The sequence below is a fragment of the Saccopteryx leptura genome, chromosome 3, assembly GCF_036850995.1.
Source record: "Saccopteryx leptura isolate mSacLep1 chromosome 3, mSacLep1_pri_phased_curated, whole genome shotgun sequence".
Classification (NCBI taxonomy): Eukaryota; Metazoa; Chordata; class Mammalia; order Chiroptera; family Emballonuridae; genus Saccopteryx; species Saccopteryx leptura.
The window spans coordinates 371,753,477-371,776,053 of record NC_089505.1 but is presented as its reverse complement, the minus strand read 5'-3'; the positions used below and the strand labels follow the sequence as shown (position 1 = coordinate 371,776,053).

General features: G+C 55.3%; 1 protein-coding gene across 18 annotated transcripts in view; it reads left to right on the top strand.

Annotated features, from left to right (window-relative positions):
• PLEC (plectin) overlaps nt 1-7,379 on the top strand; it is a 60,677-nt gene extending 53,298 nt beyond the window's left edge. For all 18 annotated transcript variants that reach the window (XM_066379731.1, XM_066379715.1, XM_066379714.1 and 15 more), the window contains one exon: nt 5-7,379. In XM_066379731.1, coding sequence (XP_066235828.1) covers nt 5-6,223 — 6,219 coding nt within the window. In that variant the 3' untranslated portion in view covers nt 6,224-7,379. The remainder of the gene's footprint in view (nt 1-4) is intronic.
• The last annotated feature ends 15,198 nt before the right edge of the window (nt 7,380-22,577 follow it).

Sequence of the window (22,577 nt, the reverse complement as noted above, 5' to 3'; positions counted from 1 at the left end):
GCAGATGCAGACGGTGAAGCAGGAGCAGCTGCTGCAGGAGACACAGGCCCTGCAGCAGACCTTCCTCTCCGAGAAGGACAGCCTGCTGCAGCGGGAGCGCCTCATCGAGCAGGAGAAGGCCAAGCTGGAGCAGCTGTTCCGGGACGAGGTGGCCAAGGCGCAGAAGCTGCGCGAGGAGCAGCAGCGGCAGCAGCGGCAGATGGAGCAGGAGAAGCAGCAGCTGGTGGCCAGCATGGAGGAGGCCCGGCGGCAGCAGCGGGAGGCAGAGGAGGGCGTGCGGCGCAAGCAGGAGGAGCTGCAGCGCCTGGAGCAGCAGCGCAAGGCGCAGGAGAAGCTGCTGGCCGAGGAGAACCAGAGGCTGCGTGAGCGGCTGCAGCAGCTGGAGGAGGAGCACCGGGCGGCCCTGGCGCATTCGGAGGAGATGGCCGCCTCCCAGGCCTCCGTCGCCAAAGCCCTGCCCAACGGCCGGGACGCCCCCGACGGTCCGGCCGCCGAGACGGAGCCCGAGTACGCCTTCGATGGCCTGCGGAAAAAGGTGCCGGCCCAGCAGCTCCTGGACGTGGGCATCCTGAGTGCCGAGGAGCTGCAGCGGCTGACCCAGGGCCGCACCACGGTGGCCGAGCTCGCGCAGCGGGAGGACGTGCGTGGCTACCTGCAGGGCCGCAGCAGTATCGCGGGGCTGCTGCTGAAACCGGGCGACGAGAAGCTGAGTGTGTACGCTGCGCTGCAGCGGCAGCTGCTGAGCCCGGGCACGGCCCTCATCCTGCTGGAGGCTCAGGCGGCCTCGGGCTTCCTCCTGGACCCCGTGCACAACCGCCGGCTGACGGTCAACGAGGCTGTGAAGGAGGGCGTCGTGGGCCCCGAGCTGCACCACAAGCTGCTGTCAGCCGAGCGCGCAGTCACCGGCTACAAGGACCCTTACACCGGGGAGCAGATCTCCCTCTTCCAGGCCATGAAGAAGGACCTGATTGTCAGGGACCACGGCATCCGCCTGCTGGAGGCCCAGATCGCCACGGGCGGCATCATCGACCCGGTGCACAGCCACCGCGTGCCCGTGCACGTGGCCTACCAGCGCGGCTACTTCGACGAGGAGATGAACCGCGTCCTGGCCGACCCGAGCGACGACACCAAGGGCTTCTTCGACCCCAACACCCACGAGAACCTCACCTACCTGCAGCTGCTGGAACGCTGCGTGGAAGACCCCGAGACCGGCCTGCGCCTCCTGCCGCTCACAGATCAGGCTGCCAAGGGCGGCGAGCTGGTCTACACCGATTCAGAGGCCCGGGACGTGTTCAAGAAAGCCACGGTGTCCGCGCCGTTCGGCAGGTTTCAGGGCAGGACGGTGACCATCTGGGAGCTCATCAACTCGGAGTACTTCACGGCAGAGCAGCGGCGGGACCTGCTTCGCCAGTTCCGCTCGGGCAAGGTCACCGTGGAGAAGATCATCAAGATCGTCATCACGGTGGTCGAGGAGCACGAGCAGAAGGGACAGCTCTGCTTTGAGGGCCTGCGCGCCCTGGTGCCCGCCGCCGAGCTGCTGGAGAGCGGGGTCATCGACCACGACCTCTACCGCCAGCTGCAGCGCGGCGAGCGCTCGGTGAGAGAGGTGGCGGAGGTGGAGGCCGTGCGGCGGGCGCTGCGGGGCACCGACGTCATCGCTGGCGTGTGGCTGGAGGAGGCGGGGCAGAGACTGAGCATCTACGAGGCCCTGAAGAAAGAGCTGCTGCAGCCGGAGGGGGCGGTGGCCCTGCTGGAAGCCCAGGCCGGTACCGGGCACGTCATTGACCCCGCTACAAGCACGCGGCTGACCGTGGACGAGGCTGTGCGCGCTGGCCTGGTGGGGCCGGAGCTGCACGAGAAGCTGCTGTCGGCTGAGAAGGCCGTGACGGGCTATAAGGACCCGTACTCGGGGCAGAGCGTGTCCCTGTTCCAGGCTCTGAAGAAGGGCCTCATCCCCAAGGAGCAGGGTCTCCGTCTGCTGGACGCCCAGCTGTCGACAGGCGGCATCGTGGATCCCAGCAAGAGCCATCGCGTGCCCCTGGATGTCGCCTGTGCCCGGGGCTACCTGGACAAAGAGACCAGCCAAGCCTTGTCGACGCCCAGGGACGATGCCAAGACCTACTTCGACCCCCAGACACGGGAGCCGGTCACCTACAGCCAGCTCCAGCGGCAGTGCCGGCCCGACCCGCTGACGGGACTGAGCCTGCTGCCGCTCTCGGAGAAGGCCGCGCGGGCCCGGCAGGAGGAGCTGTACTCCGAGCTCCAGGCCCGGGAGGCCTTCCAGAAGGCCACTGTGGAGGTCCCCGTCGGCGGCTTCCAGGGCAGGACGGTCACCATCTGGGAGCTCATCAGCTCGGAGTACTTCACGGAGGAGCAGCGGCTGGAGCTCCTGCGGCAGTTCCGCACGGGCAAGGTCACCGTGGAGAAGGTCATCAAGATCCTCATCACCATCGTGGAGGAGGTGGAGACCGTGCGGCGGGAGCGGCTCTCCTTCAGCGGCCTCCGGGCCCCGGTGCCGGCCGGCGAGCTGCTGGCCTCGGGGGTCCTCAGCGAGGCCCAGTTTGAGCAGCTCAAGGACGGCAGGACGTCGGTGAAGGACCTGTCGGAGGTGGGCTCTGTGCGGACGCTCCTCCAGGGCAGCGGCTGCCTCGCCGGCATCTACCTGGAGGACTCCAAGGAGAAGGTGTCCATCTACGAGGCCATGCGCCGCGGCCTGCTCCGGCCCAGCACGGCCACGCTGCTGCTGGAGGCCCAGGCGGCCACCGGCTTCCTCATCGACCCCGTGCGGAACCAGCGACTGTACGTCCACGAGGCCGTGAAGGCGGGTGTCGTGGGCCCCGAGCTGCACGAGAAACTGCTTTCGGCCGAGAAGGCCGTGACCGGCTACAAGGACCCATACTCGGGGGGCACCATCTCCCTCTTCCAGGCCATGAAGAAGGGCCTGGTCCTCCGGGACCACGGCATCCGCCTGCTAGAGGCCCAGATCGCCACGGGCGGCATCATCGACCCCGTGCACAGCCACCGCCTCCCCGTGCACGTGGCCTACCAGCGCGGCTACTTCGACGAGGAGATGAACCGCGTCCTGGCCGACCCCAGCGACGACACCAAGGGCTTCTTCGACCCCAACACCCACGAGAACCTCACCTACCTGCAGCTGCTGGAGCGCTGTGTGGAAGACCCCGAGACCGGCCTGCGCCTCCTGCCGCTGAAGGGGGCGGAGAAGGCAGAGGTGGTGGAGACCACGCAGGTGTACACCGAGGAGGAGACCCGGAGGGCTTTCGAGGAGACGCAGATCGACATCCCGGGCGGAGGCGGCCAGGGCAGCTCCAGCATGTCCCTGTGGGAGGTGATGCAGTCGGACCTGATCCCTGAGGACCAGCGGACCCGGCTGATGGCCGACTTCCAGGCCGGCCGGGTGACCAAGGAACGCATGATCATCATCATCATCGAGATCATCGAGAAGACCGAGATCATCCGCCAGCAGAACCTGGCCTCTTACGACTACGTGCGTCGCCGCCTGACCGCCGAGGACCTGCACGAGGCCCGGCTCATCTCCCGCGAGACCTACGGCCTGCTCCGCGAGGGCACCAAGAGCCTCCGCGAGGTCCTGGAGGCCGAGTCCGTCTGGCGCTACCTCTACGGCACGGGCTGCGTGGCGGGCGTCTACCTGCCCGGCTCCCAGCAGACGCTGACCGTCTACCAGGCCCTCAAGCGGGGCCTGCTGAGCGCCGAGGTGGCCCGCCTGCTGCTGGAGGCGCAGGCGGCCACGGGCTTCCTGACGGACCCGGTGAAGGGCGAGCGGCTGACGGTGGACGAGGCCGTGCGGAAAGGCCTGGTGGGCCCCGAGCTGCACGACCGGCTGCTGTCGGCCGAGCGGGCCGTGACCGGCTACCGCGACCCCTACACGGAGCAGCCCATCTCGCTCTTCCAGGCCATGAAGAAGGACCTGATCCCCGCGGAGGAAGCCCTGCGGCTGCTGGACGCGCAGCTGGCCACGGGCGGCATCGTGGACCCGCGCCTGGGCTTCCACCTCCCGCTGGAGGTGGCCTACCAGCGCGGCTACCTCAACCGGGACACGTACGAGCAGCTGTCGGAGCCCAGCGAGGTGCGCAGCTACCTGGACCCCTCCACGGACGAGCGGCTCAGCTACACGCAGCTGCTGCGGCGCTGCCGCCGTGACGAGGGCAGCGGGCAGCTGCTCCTGCCGCTCTCGGACGCCCGCAAGCTGACCTTCCGCGGGCTGCGCAAGCAGATCACCGTGGAGGAGCTGGTGCGCTCTCAGGTCATGGACGAGGCCACCGCCCGGCAGCTGCAGGAGGGCCTGGCCTCCGTGGAGGAGGTCACCAAGAACCTGCAGAAGTTCCTCGAGGGGACCAGCTGCATCGCCGGCGTGTTCGTCGACGCCACCAAGGAGCGGCTGTCGGTCTACCAGGCCATGAAGAAGGGCATCATCCGCCCGGGCACGGCCTTCGAGCTCCTGGAGGCCCAGGCGGCTACGGGCTACGTCATCGACCCCATCAAGGGGCTCAAGCTGACCGTGGAGGAGGCCGTGCGCATGGGCATCGTGGGCCCCGAGTTCAAGGACAAGCTGCTATCGGCCGAGCGGGCGGTCACCGGCTACAAGGACCCCTACTCCGGCAAGCTCATCTCCCTCTTCCAGGCCATGAAGAAGGGCCTGATCCTGAAGGACCACGGCATCCGCCTGCTGGAGGCCCAGATCGCCACGGGCGGCATCATCGACCCCGAGGAGAGCCACCGGCTGCCCGTGGAGGTGGCCTACAAGCGCGGCCTCTTCGACGAGGAGATGAACGAGATCCTGACCGACCCCTCGGACGACACCAAGGGCTTCTTCGACCCCAACACGGAGGAGAACCTCACCTACCTGCAGCTGATGGAGCGCTGCATCACCGACCCCCAGACGGGCCTGTGCCTCCTGCCGCTGAAGGAGAAGAAGCGGGAGCGGAAGACGTCCTCCAAGTCCTCGGTGCGCAAGCGCCGCGTGGTGATCGTGGACCCCGAGACGGGCAAGGAGATGTCGGTGTACGAGGCCTACCGCAAGGGCCTCATCGACCACCAGACGTACCTGGAGCTGTCGGAGCAGGAGTGCGAGTGGGAGGAGATCACCATCTCCTCCTCGGACGGCGTGGTCAAGTCCATGATCATTGACCGGCGCTCCGGCCGGCAGTACGACATCGACGAGGCCATCACCAAGAACCTCATCGACCGCTCCGTGCTGGACCAGTACCGCGCCGGCACGCTCTCCATCACCGAGTTTGCCGACATGCTCTCGGGCAACGCCGGCGGCTTCCGCTCCCGCTCGTCCTCCGTGGGGTCCTCTTCCTCCTACCCCATCAGCCCCGCCGTCTCCCGGACCCAGCTGGCCTCCTGGTCCGACCCCACGGAGGAGACCGGCCCCGTGGCCGGCATCCTCGACACAGAGACGCTGGAGAAGGTGTCCATCACGGAAGCCATGCACCGTAACCTGGTGGACAACATCACGGGGCAGCGGCTGCTGGAGGCCCAGGCCTGCACCGGGGGCATCATCGACCCCAACACCGGCGAACGCTTCCCCGTCACCGACGCCGTCAACAAGGGCCTGGTGGACAAGATCATGGTGGATCGCATCAACCTGGCCCAGAAGGCCTTCAGCGGCTTCGAGGACCCGCGCACCAAGACCAAGATGTCGGCCGCCCAGGCCCTGAAGAAGGGCTGGCTCTACTACGAGGCGGGCCAGCGCTTCCTGGAGGTGCAGTACCTGACCGGCGGCCTGATCGAGCCCGACACGCCGGGCCGCGTGCCCCTGGACGAGGCCCTGCAGCGCGGCACCGTGGACGCCCGCACCGCCCAGAAGCTGCGCGACGTCAGCGCCTACTCCAAGTACCTCACCTGCCCCAAGACCAAGCTCAAGATCTCCTACCGGGACGCGCTGGAGCGCAGCATGGTGGAGGAGGGCACCGGGCTGCGGCTGCTGGAGGCCGCCGCCCAGTCCAGCAAAGGCTACTACAGCCCCTACAGCGTCAGCGGCTCGGGCTCCACGGCCGGCTCTCGCACCGGCTCCCGCACGGGCTCCCGGGCCGGCTCTCGCCGCGGCAGCTTCGACGCCACGGGTTCCGGCTTCTCCATGACCTTCTCTTCCTCCTCCTACTCCTCCTCGGGCTACGGCCGCCGCTACGCCTCGGGGTCCGCGACCTCCCTGGGGGGCCCCGAGTCCGCCACGGCCTGACACCGCCTGCCCCACACCCTCGCCCCTGCCCGCTCTCCTGCTCTGCATGTACGTGGCCAGGCTCCCTGGGTCTTTCTTTAATGTTTAAAGGTGTCTTTCTCTCCCAAGCGGTGCCTGAAGTCTAACCAAAAAGCCCAGACGAATATATGAACACACGTGCTGTCCAGACAGCCTGTGTCTTGGGGGACCGGACTGGTCCAGCCCCACTGACTACCTTCCCCTCACCCCCAGGTCCTTCCTCTTCTCTGCCTGTCACTGACCACAGCCAGGTGCCTTGGAGGGCCCAGAGCCAGGCCCCAACCCAGCCTCCTGTCTCCCCGGGGAGGGTTCTGCTGGGGTGAGGTTCCCCTCCCCCCACCGGCTGGCTCCACCCACGACCAGCCGCCAATCCAATCCGAGCTGCCCAGAGCTGGGGCACCGTCCCTAGCAGGGCCCCTCAGGGCTAGCAGCATTTTCTCCTCGTTTCCAGGACTGACCTGCTCGCTCAGTGGGCCTCACAGGGTGGGAGGGTGTTCTGGGTTGGCCATCTCTTCCAGTCTGCCCAGCGAAGAAGCCCCTTCCCCATGGGAAGATGAGAGTTCAGTCTTCAGAACCAGCTGGCCTAGGCTCTGCTCCAGCCCCTGACACTCTCTCCCGAGACCCCAGACCTCTCTCTGGCTTTTCTGCCTTTCAACCTCAGCTCCTAGTTAAGTGCCTTCTCTGTCCCTTTACGTACTCCAGGCCCCAAGGGCCCAGGCCTTGGGGGGGAGACAGGCCCCGCCCCCGGTGAATTTGGGGCTGCTGGCCCTGGCTAGGCATGGCCGGGGCCTCTGCAGACTCTCTTTTCCTCCTCCCCTGGGCCCCGTGGCCCCCGGAGTACTGCCTGGGGTGTGCCCGCCCACCTGTCTCTCCCCGGGAGCCTCAGCCCTTCCGTGAGTCTGGGGGTGCCAGCCAGGTAATGCTGAACAGGGCAGCCCAGGCTGGTGCCACCCCTTCTGCCCATCCAGCCCCTTGCCTTGGTGGCTTTGACCCCTTTCTCCACTTTCTGAGCTTTGCATGTTCCACTAACCAGGGGCAGGCAGCAGGCACTGGGCTCCCAGCTGCCTCAGGGCAGAACACTAACCTGACCATGGGCGGGCCCGCGGCGCCCACCCCAATAAAAGCAATTCCACCCTCCCGTGGGTCTCGCCTCCCTCTTTCTTCCTGGCGTCGGCTGTGTGTCGGGGTGTGGTGGCCGGCGCTCTGCGGCCATGGCCAGGGCAGAGGAGCCAGGCTTGGGCAGAGACCCTGGCCCGAGGTCACGTGTCTCAGGCAGGAGAAACCCAGACCCAGTGGCCCTGAGCGGAAGGCGGGGTGGAGGGCGGAGCGGGGCCAGACCAGCTCCTGAACGTTCCCGGCTCTGTTGTCCGTCCAGGCGGTGGTGACGTGTCACTGCTCAGTCCCCGAGAGGCTGGGTTCGTGATGGGCACTTATTTCTAAGGCGGGGTGTCACACCTCAGTCACTGACTCTGCCCCCACTGCGTGGAGGTAAGTTGGTTTCTGCCAGCCAAGGAGGACCCTTCTCAGAAAGATGTGGTCAAGAGCCCCAGCGGCCAGCACCCTGGTATCTCGGGTCCCATGGCCCCTCACGTGCTGTTTATTCTAGCTCCTTTCTGCAGGATTCTTCCTGGGAAACTGACCAGAGGGGGGGTGAGTGAGAAAGCCATGGCCCCACGGAGCCGCTGGCCCGGAGGCATCACGGATGCTCATCTCCCGCTTTGCCCAGGGCAGGCGGTGACCAGACGGTCCTCCTGGGTCTGCGTGACCGTGCCCCTGGCGGGCTCTGCTCTCCTGGACCACTTACGGTTGACGCTGGGCGTGGAAAGGCTGATGTGCCCCAGGACAGCAGCTTGCCCTCACAGGATGGGTTGGGTCCTCCCTGCTGGGGTGCTGACCACTTGACCTACTGGTTCCCTGGACAAAGGAGTCACGGCTGTAAGTTGAGTGGGTCCCAGGTGGTGGTGTTTTTCTTCTGGACAATAGGACCATCATGTTCTCATAGCCTCAAGGTGCAGGGCCAAGAAGCACCCATCCCCAGTGGACACTGGAGGCCCGGTCTGTGCACCTCTTACCTTCTACTCCTGGGTTCCCACATAGTAGGGCCATGACTCCAGGTAACGCCCACGTACTAAGGCAGTGGTTTTCAACCACCAGACCGGTCCACGGGGAGTTTCCTGCTGGTCCACGAAAGAGTTAACTAGCCTGATGTATAGAGATTATAGAAATGACCTTAGTAGTTGAATGTGCTTATGCTTGAGGTGATTTATTCTTTAGTGGTCTCCAAAGTCTCTGCTGGTCTCCAAGTATAAAGGTTGAAAAGCACTGTCCTAAGGGACAGTGCCATAGTCCTAGGGGGTGTCAGCGGTTTCCTCGTGAGGCTGCCCGACATTGACTGTGCCGGCCAGCAGCCCTGGAGAGTGAGGCATCCTGGGGTCCTGCACCCACGCTGCACCCCCTCGCTGCGAGCGGGGTGAACCCACACCGTAGACTGACAGGCACCTGGGCTGGTGTTAAGCCTGAAGCGGTCGATGTCCTGCTGAGAGGCTGGTTCATGTCAGCTCTGGGGGGTCCATTCTGTTGGGAGGCTGGTGGGCAGCAGTGACGGGCTGGTGGGCCTGCGAGAGGGAGCCGTGTGGTCAGCTCGTGCTTGGCCTGTCCCTGCCGCGGGGCTACTCTGCTCGTGTCCCTGTGCAAGCACCGGAGGGCCAGCATCCTCCAGCCAGGCCGTCTGGCCACGGCGGATCGGTGTGCCTTACCTGGACGGCGCACATGGTCCTGGGACCCAGGACGGTCCTCCCTGTGTCCATCCAGCACCTCCTCCCACATCACCCAGTCCTGCTCCTCAGGTCCTGACCAACCAACCAGTCAAATCATTTCTCCGGGGGCGGCTGTCTGTCCACATGAGCTCCGGCCGTGGGCTGCGCTCCTGTCCTCACAGGGCGGATGACCCAGTGCAAGACAGCCTCTCTGGCCAGGCAGCCCACGGAGGGCTGTGGTGGCACTTCGGGTACCCAGGCGTCCGCGTCAGCTCCGACCTGGATCGGCTGTGCCCGTGTCCACGTAAGTGACGGCAGGTCCTTTTAGAGGAGGTCTCGGACTCATTGCTGTCTGTATTCGTGATGTGCAGGAGGGGAGCCCACGAAATGTTCCACTTGACGGGCTCTGGTCTGAACACGGGCTGAGGTTAGGGAAGCAGGCCAAGGGATTGCCTCTTCCACTGAGGCAGCTGCCCCCTGGCAACCATGTTTGTTTTGGAATTCCTTTGGATTCTAGACATAGACCACATTAGTGGTCTTCAAAGTGTGGCCGCCAGACCACCAGGCACCAGGACCACCTGGGGGCTTGTGAGGTGCAAATTGTTGGATCTCACCCAGACCTCCTGAAGCAGAAATTCTGCCGTGTGTGTGTGTGGGGGGGGGGAAGCCCAGCAACCCACGTGTTAAGCCTGCAGATGATCGCGGTGAGCTAGTTTCAGACCAGCATTCAGCAGTCCCCCTGCCGGCTGCCCACCTGAGTCACGTCTTGGGAGCTCCGTGTTCTCTGCGCCATCTCCATCTACCCCTGTGCCAGTACTGGCCGGGGCTGCCCGACAAGGAAGTAGTGCACTGAAAACAGTGCGCTTGTAGCCTGACCTGTGGTGGCGCAGTGGTTAGAACATCAACCTGAATGCCGAGGTCGCTGGTTCAAACCCTGGGCTTGCCCGGTCAAGGCACATATGGGAGTTGATGCTTCCTGCTCCTCCCCTTCTCTCTCTCTCTCTCTTTCTCTCTCTCTCTCTCTCCTCACTAAAATAAAACAACGCACTTGCTTCTCTTACAGTTCTGGAAGCAGGAAGCCGGAGATCCTGGCAGACCTGGTTTGTCCTGAGGCCTCTCCTAGACATTTAGGTGGCTGGCTACCTCCTCTTGGTGTCCTTACGTGATCGTCTCTGTGTGCGTCTGTCCTGATCTGCCCTTCTGATAAGGGCACCCATCTTTTTGGATCAGGGTCTACCCTAATGACCTTGGTTTACCTTAATCACCTCTGTAAAGACCTCAGCTCCAAACACAATCACATTCTGAGGTCCTGGAGGTCAGGATTCGACCTATGAACTTCGGAGGACACGGTTCAGCTGGTCACACCACCATGGTAATTGTGCCCTTCCCCCTCCACCTCTATGTTGCATGGGTCACCCACCGCACGTCAGTCTTAGTGAGTGCTCTGCTGGCCGTGGGCATTCTAACTCCAAATCCCAACTGTGGAGGATGCCTCTCCGGACCACGCCCAGCACCCCTGTCTCAGGTCAGTCCCCCAGAAGGAGAGCCTGAGATGGCGACGTGGACGCACACACCGGGTGTGGGGGGGCTGTGCTGCCAGGAAGAGGCAGGAGTCGAGCAGCCGGGCAGAGACACGGTTTCAGCTGAGCTCCGCCGTAGCCTGACACCGCGGGTCTCGGGGGTGAGTTTCACTTGGAGGTTTCTTCTCCAGGAACAAGGGGGCTGGGCCGATGCCCCACAGCCACGGCCTTCCACTGGCTCCAGGCTGTCTCTGGGCTGCAGCCAGAGCTCCCACTCCTACGTCAGCCAAGGACCGTGCCCCAGCCCAGGGTGGGGGTTGGGGGACGCGGTTGGGGGACCCCGATCCCTGAAGTGGGATTTGAGCGTATCGCCAGCAGCATCTGGGTTAACAGCTCCGCGGGAGCAGCCATGTGACGACCCAGGTGTCCTGAGAAGCCCTCTCCGCTATAAATCTCCTCCGTGAAACCTAACACTATCTTCTCAGGTAGATCTGAGGTCTCAAAAAAAAAAAAAAGGCGTTCCTGGGGGTAAAATGAAGCAGGACTTCAGCACGGTGGCCGACACCTCCCTGATCCTAGAAACCAAAGCCCTGGGTTTTAACTGACTCGGGGCAGGACGCAAGGACTTAGGTGCACACAAGCAGGACACTGAAATCTGGTCCTCAGAGAGCTCCACTCAGTGGAAATGTGGACGAATGGTGACAGACAGGAAACAGCGGGTTCTATGTGGGCTCTGCAGGGAAAAAGCCTCCCCAGGATCTTCCAGCTCAGGTCTTCCCCGCTGTGTTCTGGGAAGCCCCAGGCAGAGAAGCCATGTCAGCATGGCCCCGAGCTCTTCTGACCTGGCGCCTGGGATGAGCCTCTCTGGCATTCTTGCTCCCAAGGCCTCACAGCATTTCCGGAGAGAAAAACCCCGGCTTTAAACATGATCTCACCATTCACGACGACAAGGCGATTGAAAACAAGCCATTATGAACAAGTCGGCAGAATCAGAACCCCAAAGGCTTAGGATATTGGAATTACTCAATAAAGAATGTATACTAAGTCTGTTGAAGTAAGAGAAAATTTAGAATATAAGAGAGAAGACTCCAGCTAAAAGGACCAAGAAGATAGGAAATGCGGTAATAATATTAAAAAGTTAATGGATTGGTTAAATGACAGACTGGACACCATTTTGAAATACATTTGGAAGGTAGGTTTAAGAAATCACTCAGAATCCCAGAGACATAAGAAAGAAAACCTGGCCCTAGCCAGATGGTTCAGTGGCTAGAGCATCATCTTGGTTCACCAAGGTTGCAAGTTCAATCCCCAGTGAGGGCTCAAAGAAGAAGCAAGCAATGAGTGCACAAGTAAATGAAACAAGTTGATGCTTCTCTCTCTCAAATCAATGGAAACCTTTTTTTTTTTTTTTCTTTTTTTTTTACAGAGACAGAGAGTGAGTCAGAGAGAGGGATAGACAGGGACAGACAGGGACGGAGAGAGATGAGAAGCATCAATCATCAGTTTCCCATTGCACGCTGCAACACCTTAGCTGTTCATTGATTGCTTTCTCATACATGCCTTGACTGTGGGCCTTCAGCAGACTGAGCAACCCCCTGCTGGAGCCAGCGACCTTGGGCTCAAGCTGGTGGGCTTTTTGTTTTTTTTGCTCAAACCAGATGAGCCCGTGCTCAAGCCGGCGACCTCGGGGTCTCGAACCTGGGTCCTCTGCATCCCAGTCCGACGCTCTATCCATTGTGCCACCACCTGGTCAGGCTTTTTTTTTTTTTTTTTTTTAAAGAAAGGCAATGTGAAAGAGGTAAGAGAGAAATAAAATAACAAAATAACATTAGTCTGATTGTAGTTCCAGAAGAAGATCCTGGAGGAAATGGGAAGAGATAGTTTTTGAAGAAATAATAGCTGATCATTATTTCCCAAATTCGTAAAAATTGTGGAATAGTTACATCCAAGAAGCATAATAAAATTCCATCGGGAAATGAAGCATCCATTTCAAAATACATTTTAGCAAAATTACTGAAAACCTATGACATAAAACTTTCAAGCAGAGAGAAAAGACAGGTTACCTATGAAAGAATGACATTTAGACTGTAGCAGACACCTTAGTAGCAAAAGTAGAAGCTTCTGGAAGTGGGGTCCATGCATCAGGATCGTGGGTGTCACCCTGGAACTTTTGGAAATGCAGGATCCTGAGCCTGGCCACGAGCCCATGGCTCAGAACCTGCCTTATAACAACACACATATTAATTTTAGGATATTTCAAGATTTACAGAAAAATAAGATGATGCCGAGAGCTCCCCTCTACCCCATGCTCAGTTTCTCTTACTGACATCCTATACAAATATGTCAACTTGTCACAATCAATGAGCTAATACATTTTTATTAACTAAAATATTATGTTCAGATTTCCTTATAAGTTTTTACCTAATGTTCCTTTTTTGCTATAGAATCCCTCCCAGGACACCGCATTACATTTAGTCATCATATTGCCATAGACTCCTCTCGGCTGTGACCCTTTCTCAAGCTTTGTTTTTGATGAGCTTGACAGTTTTGTGGCGTATCGGCCAAGTATTTCCCCACACTAATGATTGAGAAGCACTGAGCTAAATTTGTACCAAGCTTTACTACTTAAGAAAGGAGGTGAATGATGATGTCTACTCTTTCCACCTCTATTCAACATTACTGGAAGTTCTAGCCAGGACAATAAGGCAAGAAAATCAAATAAGAAGCATTGATATTAGAAAGAAAGAAGTAAAACTATATTTGCAGATGATGTGTTTTTACATATAGAATATCTTAAAGAATTCACTGAAAACTGTGAAATTCAACAAACAAGTCTGGCAGGTTTGCAGAATGCCAGATCAGTATAAAAAAATCAGTTTTGTCTCTATACACTTGTGATGAAAAATCTGAAAAGTAAGAAAATTCCATTTAAATAGCCTCAAGAAGAGTAAGACATAGGGTTGCCTTTAGCAGAAGTGCAAAACGTATATTCTGAAAGTTACGAAGCATTGAAAGAAATTAAAGAACTAAACAAATGGAAAGCTATCCCATATTCATGGATTGGAAGAATTAATAGTGTTCTGACAGCAGTGCTCCCCAAACTGATCCTCAAATTTAATCCTTATAAAAATTCCAGCTAGAGTTTTTTGCAGAAATTGACAAATCAGTTCTAAATTCACACAACAAGGTATTTAGAATATTTAAAATAACTTTGAGAAAGAACAACCACAATTTGAAACATTCTGGTTTAACCGATCATTGAATGTCTAAATAAACATTCAAAAATTAATATTGTTACCATATGAACTAGGATTTCATTTTTTTTTTTTTTTTTGTATTTTTTTCTGAAGTTGGAAACGGGAGGCAGTCAGACAGACTCCCGCATGTGCCCGACCAGGATCCACCCGGCATGCCCACCAGGGGGTGACGCTCTGCCCATCTGGGGCGTCGCTCTGCTGCAACCAGAGCCATTCTAGTGCCTGAGGCAGAGGCCATGGAGCCATCCTCAGCGTCCAGGCCAACTTTTTGCTCCGATGGAGCCTTGGCTGCGGGAGGGGAAGAGAGAGACAGAGAAAAAGGAGAGGGGGAGGGGTGGAGAAGCAGATGGGTGCTTCTCCTGTGTGCCCAGGCCGGGAATCGAACCTGGGACTCCATGCCAGGCCAACGCTCTACCACTGAGCCAACCGGCCAGGGCTTTTTTTTTATTTTTAGAGGAGGAGAGGCAGAGACAGACTCACACATGTGCCCGACCAGGACCCAGCCAGCATGCCCACCAGGGGGTGATGCTCTGCCCATCTGGGATGTTGCTCCGTTGCAATGGGAGCCATTCTAGCACCTGAGGCAGAGGCCATGGAGCCATCCTCAGCACCCGGGCCAACTTTGCTCCAATGGAGCCTTTGCTGCGGTAGGAGAAGAGAGAAACAGAGAGGAAGGAGAGGAGGAGGGGTGGAGAAGCAGATGGGCACTTCTCCTGTGTGCCCTGGCTGGAAATCGAACCCAGGACATCCACACACCGGGCTGACGCTCTACCACTGAGCCAACCGACCAGGGCCAAAATTCCACTTCTTTTTTTTGTTTGTTTGTTTCTGTTTTGCTTGTTTATTTGGTTTTGTTTTTTTCTGAAGCTGGAAACGGGGAGGCAGTCAGACTCCCGCATGCGCCCAACCGGGATCCACCGGCATGCCCACCAGGGGGCGATGCTCTGCCCATTCGGGGCGTCACTCTGTCGTGACCAGAGCCATTCTAGCGCCTGGGGCAGAGGCCAAGGAGCCATCCCTAGCGCCCGGGCCATCTTTTTGCTCCAATGGAGCCTTGGCTGCAGGAGGGGAAGAGAGAGACAGAGAGGAAGGAGAGGGGGAGGGGTGGAGAAGCAGATGGGCACCTCTCCTGTGTGCCCTGGCCGGGAATCGAACCTGGGACTTTCGCACGCCAGGCCGACGCTCTACCACTGAGCCAACCGGCCAGGGCCTGAAAATTCCACTTCTTGATAGATACACATACCAAAAAGAATTGAAAACAGTGACTCAAACAGACATTTTGTGGACCATATTCAAGCAACATTATTCATAATATATTTTAGAGTAAAGAATGTTACCAGGGATAAGCAGGGTTATTTCATAACTGTAAGGCAGTCATTTCATCAAGAGAACATAGCAATCCAATTTTCATGCACCTAATCACAGTGCTTCCAAACGCACAAAGCTGAAAGTAATAGAATTCAAAGAAGAAATGGACAAATCCACAATTACAGATTTCAGTGCCCTTCCTCAGAACTTAGTAGAACAGCTAGATGTAAGGGTTTGAACGACACTACAAGCAACCTGAGCTGACTGACATTTATAAAACACTCACCCAGCAACAGCAGGACAGATTTGTTTCCAGCGCACATGGAGCACCTGCTATTATATGTTCTGGGCCACAATGTCAGTCTCAACAACTTTAAAAGGATGCGGGCATTGACAGCATGTTGCCTGACACAGTGAAATTATAAATCAATAACAATCTGGAAATTCTCCTGGTATTTGGAAAAGAAATAATCAGCTTCTAAATAATTTGAGGGATAAAGACATCAGAAGGGGAATGAGAGAGCATTTCAAACCGAATAAACATATAAAAATAGTCAAATTTGAGAGACGTAGCTAAAGCAATACTTAGAGAGACGTTCATAGCATTAAGTACCAATATTAGAAAAGAAGGTCTCAAAGTAATGACCTCAGCGACTACCTTAAGAAAAAGAAGAGAGAATGAACCTCAAAGTAAGAAGAGGAATGAAAATGACAAAGGGCAGAGATGGACTCGATGAATTGGAAAGAGAAAATAATAAGGAAGAGTATCGGGAAAATTAATGAAACTGACAGCTGGTTTTTGAGAAAATAATATTAGTAATCTCTGGCAAAACTAGAAAAGAGAAAGATAAAAATCACCGAGAGCATAGAGAAGTAGTATCACCACAGGTAGTAAAGGATAAAAAGGGAATATTATGAACAACTTAAAGTGTCAATAAATTCAACAACTGAAGTGAAAAAGACAAATTTTCTTACAAGACAAAAGCTACCAAAGCTCTCATCCCGGAAGAAGCAGATGAACTGAAGAGCCCTCTATCTGTGAAAGACACTGAAGCCATGGTTTAAAATCCTTCCCACAAAACAAGCTCCCGTTACAGATGATGCTTTTCATTCCTTTTAACTGGATGAAGGGCACCTGTGAAAAACCTACGTCCAATGTCATCATTAATGGTGAAAGACTGAATGCTTCCCCCTAAGATCAGGGAAAAAGCTACATTGTACTAGAAGTTCTAGTCCGCGCCCAGTATGGGTAACAACAATAATAAAACACCCCCATATTGGAAAGGAAGAAGTAAACTGTCTTTATTCACTGAAGACGTGATCATCTGTGTAAGAATCTAAAAGATTCTACAAAAAAAGCTACTCGAACTCAACCAAAGGAATTCAGCAAGATTGTGGGACACATGATCAAGATACAAAAAAGTCAGTTGTACTACATTCCAACCGTGAACAATCAGAAATGGAAATTTAAAAGATCCTTTTAAAATAGCTTCAACGATATGAAATACTTAAGACTAATTCTGACAAAAGGTGGTAAGATTGGACCACTGCGAAATACAAAACATTGCTGAGAGATATTAAGTGTAAGGTGACCAACTTTTTTACAATGAAAAAATAAATTGAAGAAAACAATATCATAAATAAAAGAAACATTTTATTCATTGCAATAATAATACACTATAATATGATAAATGCATAATAAAAGCATTTGTAATACTTTCTATTGTAATTATGCTTACATGCCTATTAGTTTTTAATAATAATTGTAAGAAAAAAGTACTCATTTATATACAAATATGTCACATTGCACGCAATGGAGTGACTCTGCATTAATCAAATACAGACATTTACATATTAGTCTTCCAATATCAAAAAGGAGGACATGTAGGAGGACATTTTTTGAGGGAGGATGGAACTTACAAAAGAAGGACTGTCCTCCCTAAAGGAGGACGATTGGACACCTTATTAAATGCCTAAATCAAATCAGTAGACAGAGCATGTTTTTGGATCAGAACACTCAATATTGTTGACATTCTCCCCAAATCAAACTACAGTGTTACTGCAAACCAGTCAAAATCTCAGCGGGACTTTTTTTTTTTAATTGACAAGCTGATTATAAAATTAATGTGAAAATCAAAAGACCAAAAACGACTACGATCTTGATAAAGAAAAGCATATTTGAAGGACTTATACTGCCTAACAATTACTACAGACAGTAATCAAGACAGTGGAATCGGTATGGACACAGACAAATAGATCCAGAGTCCAGAAGTAGAACCATGCACATATTGTCATTTGGGGTTTTTTTTTTTGTTTGTTTTTCATTTTTCCGAAGCTGGAAACAGGGAGGCAGTCAGACAGACTCCCGCATGCGCCCCACCAGGATCCACCCGGCATGCCCACCAGGGGGCGATGTCCCACCCCTCTGGGGCGTCGCTCTGTTGCATCCAGAGCCATTCTAGCGTCTGAGGCAGAGGCCACAGAGCCATCCCGGGCCAACTTTGCTCCAATGGAGCCTTGGCTGCGGGAGGGGAAGAGAGAGACAGAGAGGAAGGAGAGGGGGAGGGGTGGAGAAGCAGATGGGCGCTTCTCCTGTGTGCCCTGGCCGGGAATCGAACCCAGGACTCCTGCATGCCAGGCTGACGCTCTACCACTGAGCCAACCGGCCAGGGCCTGTTTGTTCGTTTGTTTTATTTTTTGGGTTTTTTTATTTTTATTTTTTCTGTATTTTTCTGAAGCCGGAAACGGGGAGAGACAGTCAGACAGACTCCCGCATGCGCCCGACAGGGATCCACCCTGCACGCCCACCAGGGGGCGACGCTCCGCCCACCAGGGGGCGATGCTCTGCCCCTCTGGGGCATCGCTTTGTTGCGACCAGAGCCACTCTAGCGCCTGGGGCAGAGGCCGAGGAGCCATCCCCAGCGCCCAGGCCATCTTTGCTCCAGTGGAGCCTTGGATTCAGGAGGGGAAGAGAGAGACAGAGAGGAAGGAGAGGGGGAGGGGTGGAGAAGCAGATGGGCGCTTCTCCTGTGTGCCCTGGCCGGGAATCGAACCCGGGACTTCTGCATGCCAGGCCGACGCTCTACCACTGAGCCAACCAGCCAGGGCCTGTTTATTTGTTTTTTTAATTACAGATTTAACTCATATTTCTTTTAACAGTCATGTTCTAGAACATGTATCTTTAGTAACTGTGCATTTCTTTTTTTTTACAGAGAGAGAGTCAGAGAGAGGGATAGACAGGGACAGACAGCAACAGAGAGAGATGAGAAGCATCAATCATCAGTTTTTCGTTGCGACACCTTAGTTGTTCATTGATTGCTTTCTCATACGTGCCTTGACCGTGGGCCTTCAGCAGACTGAATAACCCCTTGCTGGAGCCAGCGACCTTGGGTCCAAGCTAGTGAGCTTTTGCTCAAACTAGATGAGCCCACGCTCAAACTGGCAACCTCGGGGTCTCGAACCTGGGTCCTTCTGCATCCCACTCCGACGCTCTATCTACTGAGCCACCGCCTGGTCAGGCGTCATTTGGTTTTAAATAAAAGTACAAAGGTGATTCTGTAGAGCGAAGGTCATCTTTTCAACAAATGATGTTGGAATCCCTAAATACCTGGGGGGAAAAAAATCTCACGCCGTAGGAAAAAGGAACTTAAATTGGTTATAATTGGAATCAAACTATTTTAAAAATCTGAAAGAAAACAAGAAAAGTCTTTGTGATTTTTTAGGTTAGGCAAAGATTTTTTTTTTTTTTTAAGCATAATACCAAAAGCATGATCCACAGAAGAAAATAATTGCTAAATTGGACGTCATTAAAATTAAGAACTTGGGCTTTTCAAAATACACTGAGAGAATTAAAAAAAAAAAACAAGTAGAAAACATGTGAGCAACCAAGCCATGTACTTGTAAATCACATAACTGATTTTAAAAAACTGTATCCAGCCCTGGCTGGTTGGCTCAGTGGTAGAGCGTCAGCCTGGCGTGCAGGAGTCCCAGGTTCGATTCCCAGCCAGGGCACACAGGAGAAGCGCCCATCTGCTTCTCCACCCCTCCCCTTCTCCTTCCTCTCTGTCTCTCTCTTCCCCTCCCACAGCCAAGGCTCCATTGGAGCAAAGTTGGCCCGGGCACTGAGGATGGCTCTGTGGCCTCTGCCTCAGGCGCTAGAATGGCTCTGATTGCGGCAGAGCAATGCCCCAGATGGGCAGAGCATCGCCCCCTGGTGGGTGTGCCGGGTGGATCCCGGTGGGGCGCATGCGGGAGTCTGTCTGACTGCCTCCCCATTTCCAACTTTGGAAAAAACAAAACAAAAAACTGTATCCAGAATATGCAAAGAACTCTCAACCCTCAAAAAAAAGAAATAACTCAATTTAAAATGGGTGAAAGGTTTTGTTTTGTTTTTAAATGTTTTTTTGGTTTACCTGGGTTTCCAATCTGTCTTTTTTTTTTTTTTTTTTTAATTTTTAGAGAGAGAAAGAGAGAAACAGAAACAGCTATTTGTTCCTGTATGTGCCCTGAGGATCAAACCCAGTAACTGTGTGTCGGGCCAATGCTCCAACCAACCAAGCTCTCTGGCCAGGGCCTAAAATGCGTGAAAGTTCTGAACGGACGCTTCCCAGGGGAGACATATGGATGGTGAGCAGAACATGGAAAGATGCTCAAGTTCATCAATCGTTAGAGAAACATAGACTAAAACTGCGGCGAGATCACATGATACATCCACCAGAAAGCCTGAAATGAGAAGGACTGACCACATCACATGTTGGTGAAGTTGTGCAGCAACTGGACTTTTAGACAAGGCTGGTGGGAAGGCAGAACGGTTCCATCTCTTTTTTTGTTTGTTTGTTTGTATTTTTCTGAAGTTAGAAGCGGGGAGGCAGAGAGACAGACTCCCGCATGCGCCCGACTGGGATCCACTCAGCACGCCCACCAGGGGGCGATGCTCTGCCCATCCGGGGCGTCGCTCTGTTGCAACCAGAGCCATTCTAGCGCCTGAGGCAGAGGCCACAGAGCCATCCCCAGTGCCCTGGCCATCTTTGCTCCAATGGAGCCTCGGCTGCGGGAGGGGAAGAGAGAGACAGAGAGGAAGGAGAAGGGGAGGGGTGGAGAAGCAGATGGGCACTTCTCCCGTGTGCCCTGGCAGGGAATCAAACCTGGGACTTCCACAAGTCGGGCTGACGCTCCCTCGCTGAACCAGCCGGCCAGGGCCTGGCTCTTTAGAAAGGACTTTGACCCCTGCCGCAGGACCGAGTCATTCTGGTCCTAAGTGTTTATCCATCAGGAAACAAAGTAGTTGTCCGTACAGAGACTGGCTATTTGACAGTTCTGTGTGTCATCGCCTAAAACTGGAGAGCCACCCCATGTTCATCAACAAGTTGGCGGGTAACAGGTTGTGAGATATTCATGCACCAGAATACAGCGAAGCCATGAAGAAGCATGAGCTATTTTTTTAAAAAGTGAGGCTATCGACACCCACAACAGCCTCAACACATCTCAAAATATGCTGAATGAAAGAACCCAGGTCAAAAATAAATTTAAAAATGAAGCAGGAAGCATGTCTTTTTTCATCCCATTTATATAAAATCCTGGGAAATGCAAACTAATCTGTAGCAACAAAAAGCAGACCCGTGGTTGCCTGGGCTGTGGGGTGCAGGTGCAGCTGGAGGGAGAGGCGGGCAGGAGGAAACTCCAGCCTGGTGATGGTTTCACGGGGTAAGCATCAATCGGAACTTATTTAAAAGCAGCCCCTCGGACCCAGCATTTTGACAAGTCACTTCTATTCTGAGAACGTCTTACAGGTGTGCCCCGGGAGGCACGGCCAACTTGCCACATGCTTGGATGGATGGATGGAAGGTCAGGTTGGGAATAATACACCCCGTAACCCAAATGACCTCCAACAGGTGAGAGAGTCGTATGCTGGAATAAGCAGAGGTTACAATGAAAAGGGAGGTAAAAAAAAAAAAAGTGGCATCTAAATATCAGACATTAGTCACTGGAAAGTGAAAGGTGCATTCTGAGTGAAGAATGTGGTAACGCCTCTGTGTTTCTGGACCCGGGTGGGGATCTGGATGCCTCTGGACTGGACTGGGTTAGGCATTCGTGTTAAAAATCTAAGACTCACCATGAAAGGAATGAGAACGCTGTGTGTGTGTCTGCCGGTGGGAGTCCTGACGGGAAACAGCCTAGCTGAGGAGAATTGAACAAAGGAGTCATTTACAGATTGGCCGGGAGGGCAGACAGCCCCGGGAGAGTGGCCAGGCGGGTTCTACAGACGCCAGAGCTTGTAATTGCTACATCAGGCAGATCAAGTTGGGAACTGCCGGTCCTGTTCTGCTTCCAAGAGTGTTTTGTCTGCTGTTTATTTGCCTGGGTCTGTCAAGTCCCCGGATGACAACTTAATAATTACTCATTTTTATTGTCAGGACAGCTGACCCCGGTCGGGAACACACAGGTGCCTGCACATTCCGGCCACATTTGTGCTGGCAGACGGGCTGGAGCCCCCAGGCACGTGGGTGTCCAGGGTTCAGGAGTTGAGGCAGGAGGGTCAGTCTCCTGGCATAAGGCGGAGCCCATCAGTCCCAGGCTGAGGCCCTTCTGGGACTGTGGGCGCTGCTGGCAGAGGACCCGGCAGAGGTGCTGGGGAGGCCTCCAGGCAGGAGGTAGCTTCCCCACCCACTTAGCACCACATCGGCCCCCTGAGGGTCTGTCAGGGTCAGCCCCAGCATACGTGAGTGGGTGGTGCCTCTTTGGTGGCACTGGTGTGCCTACTTGTTCACTGGCAGGCAGGACCCAGGTGTCCTGTCCCCCCAAACTCTCATCCCCATCTCATTTGCCCTCCAGGGTCCAGGGGACAGCACTGTCCCAGGCTACTGTTCCTCCTCCCCCGCTGGAGCATGGGTGGGCCTCCCCGTTTCCTGGGGCCTCAGATGACTCCAGCTGACCCCTGGGTTCAGTTGATCCCATAGCTCCCAGCGGCCCCCACCCTGTAAGCAGCACAGCTGCATGGTGGGCTCTGAACTGAGGTGGGGTAAAAAAGGAAGCAGTAAGTGACCAGCTCTCCTGCCAGGCAAAGAGACCATCAGCTCATATGACTGCAGCTTCCTGGGGCAGAGAAAGGGCAGGAGTCCCCTGCAGGAGGCTTGGCCCCTAAGCGTCTATACCAGGCTTCCCCAAACTAGAGCTCAAGGGCCACATGCAGCCCCCTGCGGCCATTTATCCAGCCCCCGCACTTCTGGAAGGGGCACCTCTTTCATTGGTGGTCAGTGAGAGGAGCACTGTATGTGGCGGCCCTCCAACGGTCTGAGGAACAGTGAACTGGCCCCCTGTGTAAAAAGTTTGGGGACCCCTCTACCCTGGGCTCCAGGCCCCAGTGGTGTCTCAGCTCCTATCTCAATAGGGTGTCCAGAAGACGTTTCACGGTGCAGATATGCGATATGTCCACCAAACATTGGAGATCTCTGGTGGCTGATTGCTGCTTCTCTTCACAGAGATGCAAAGAGAGGGG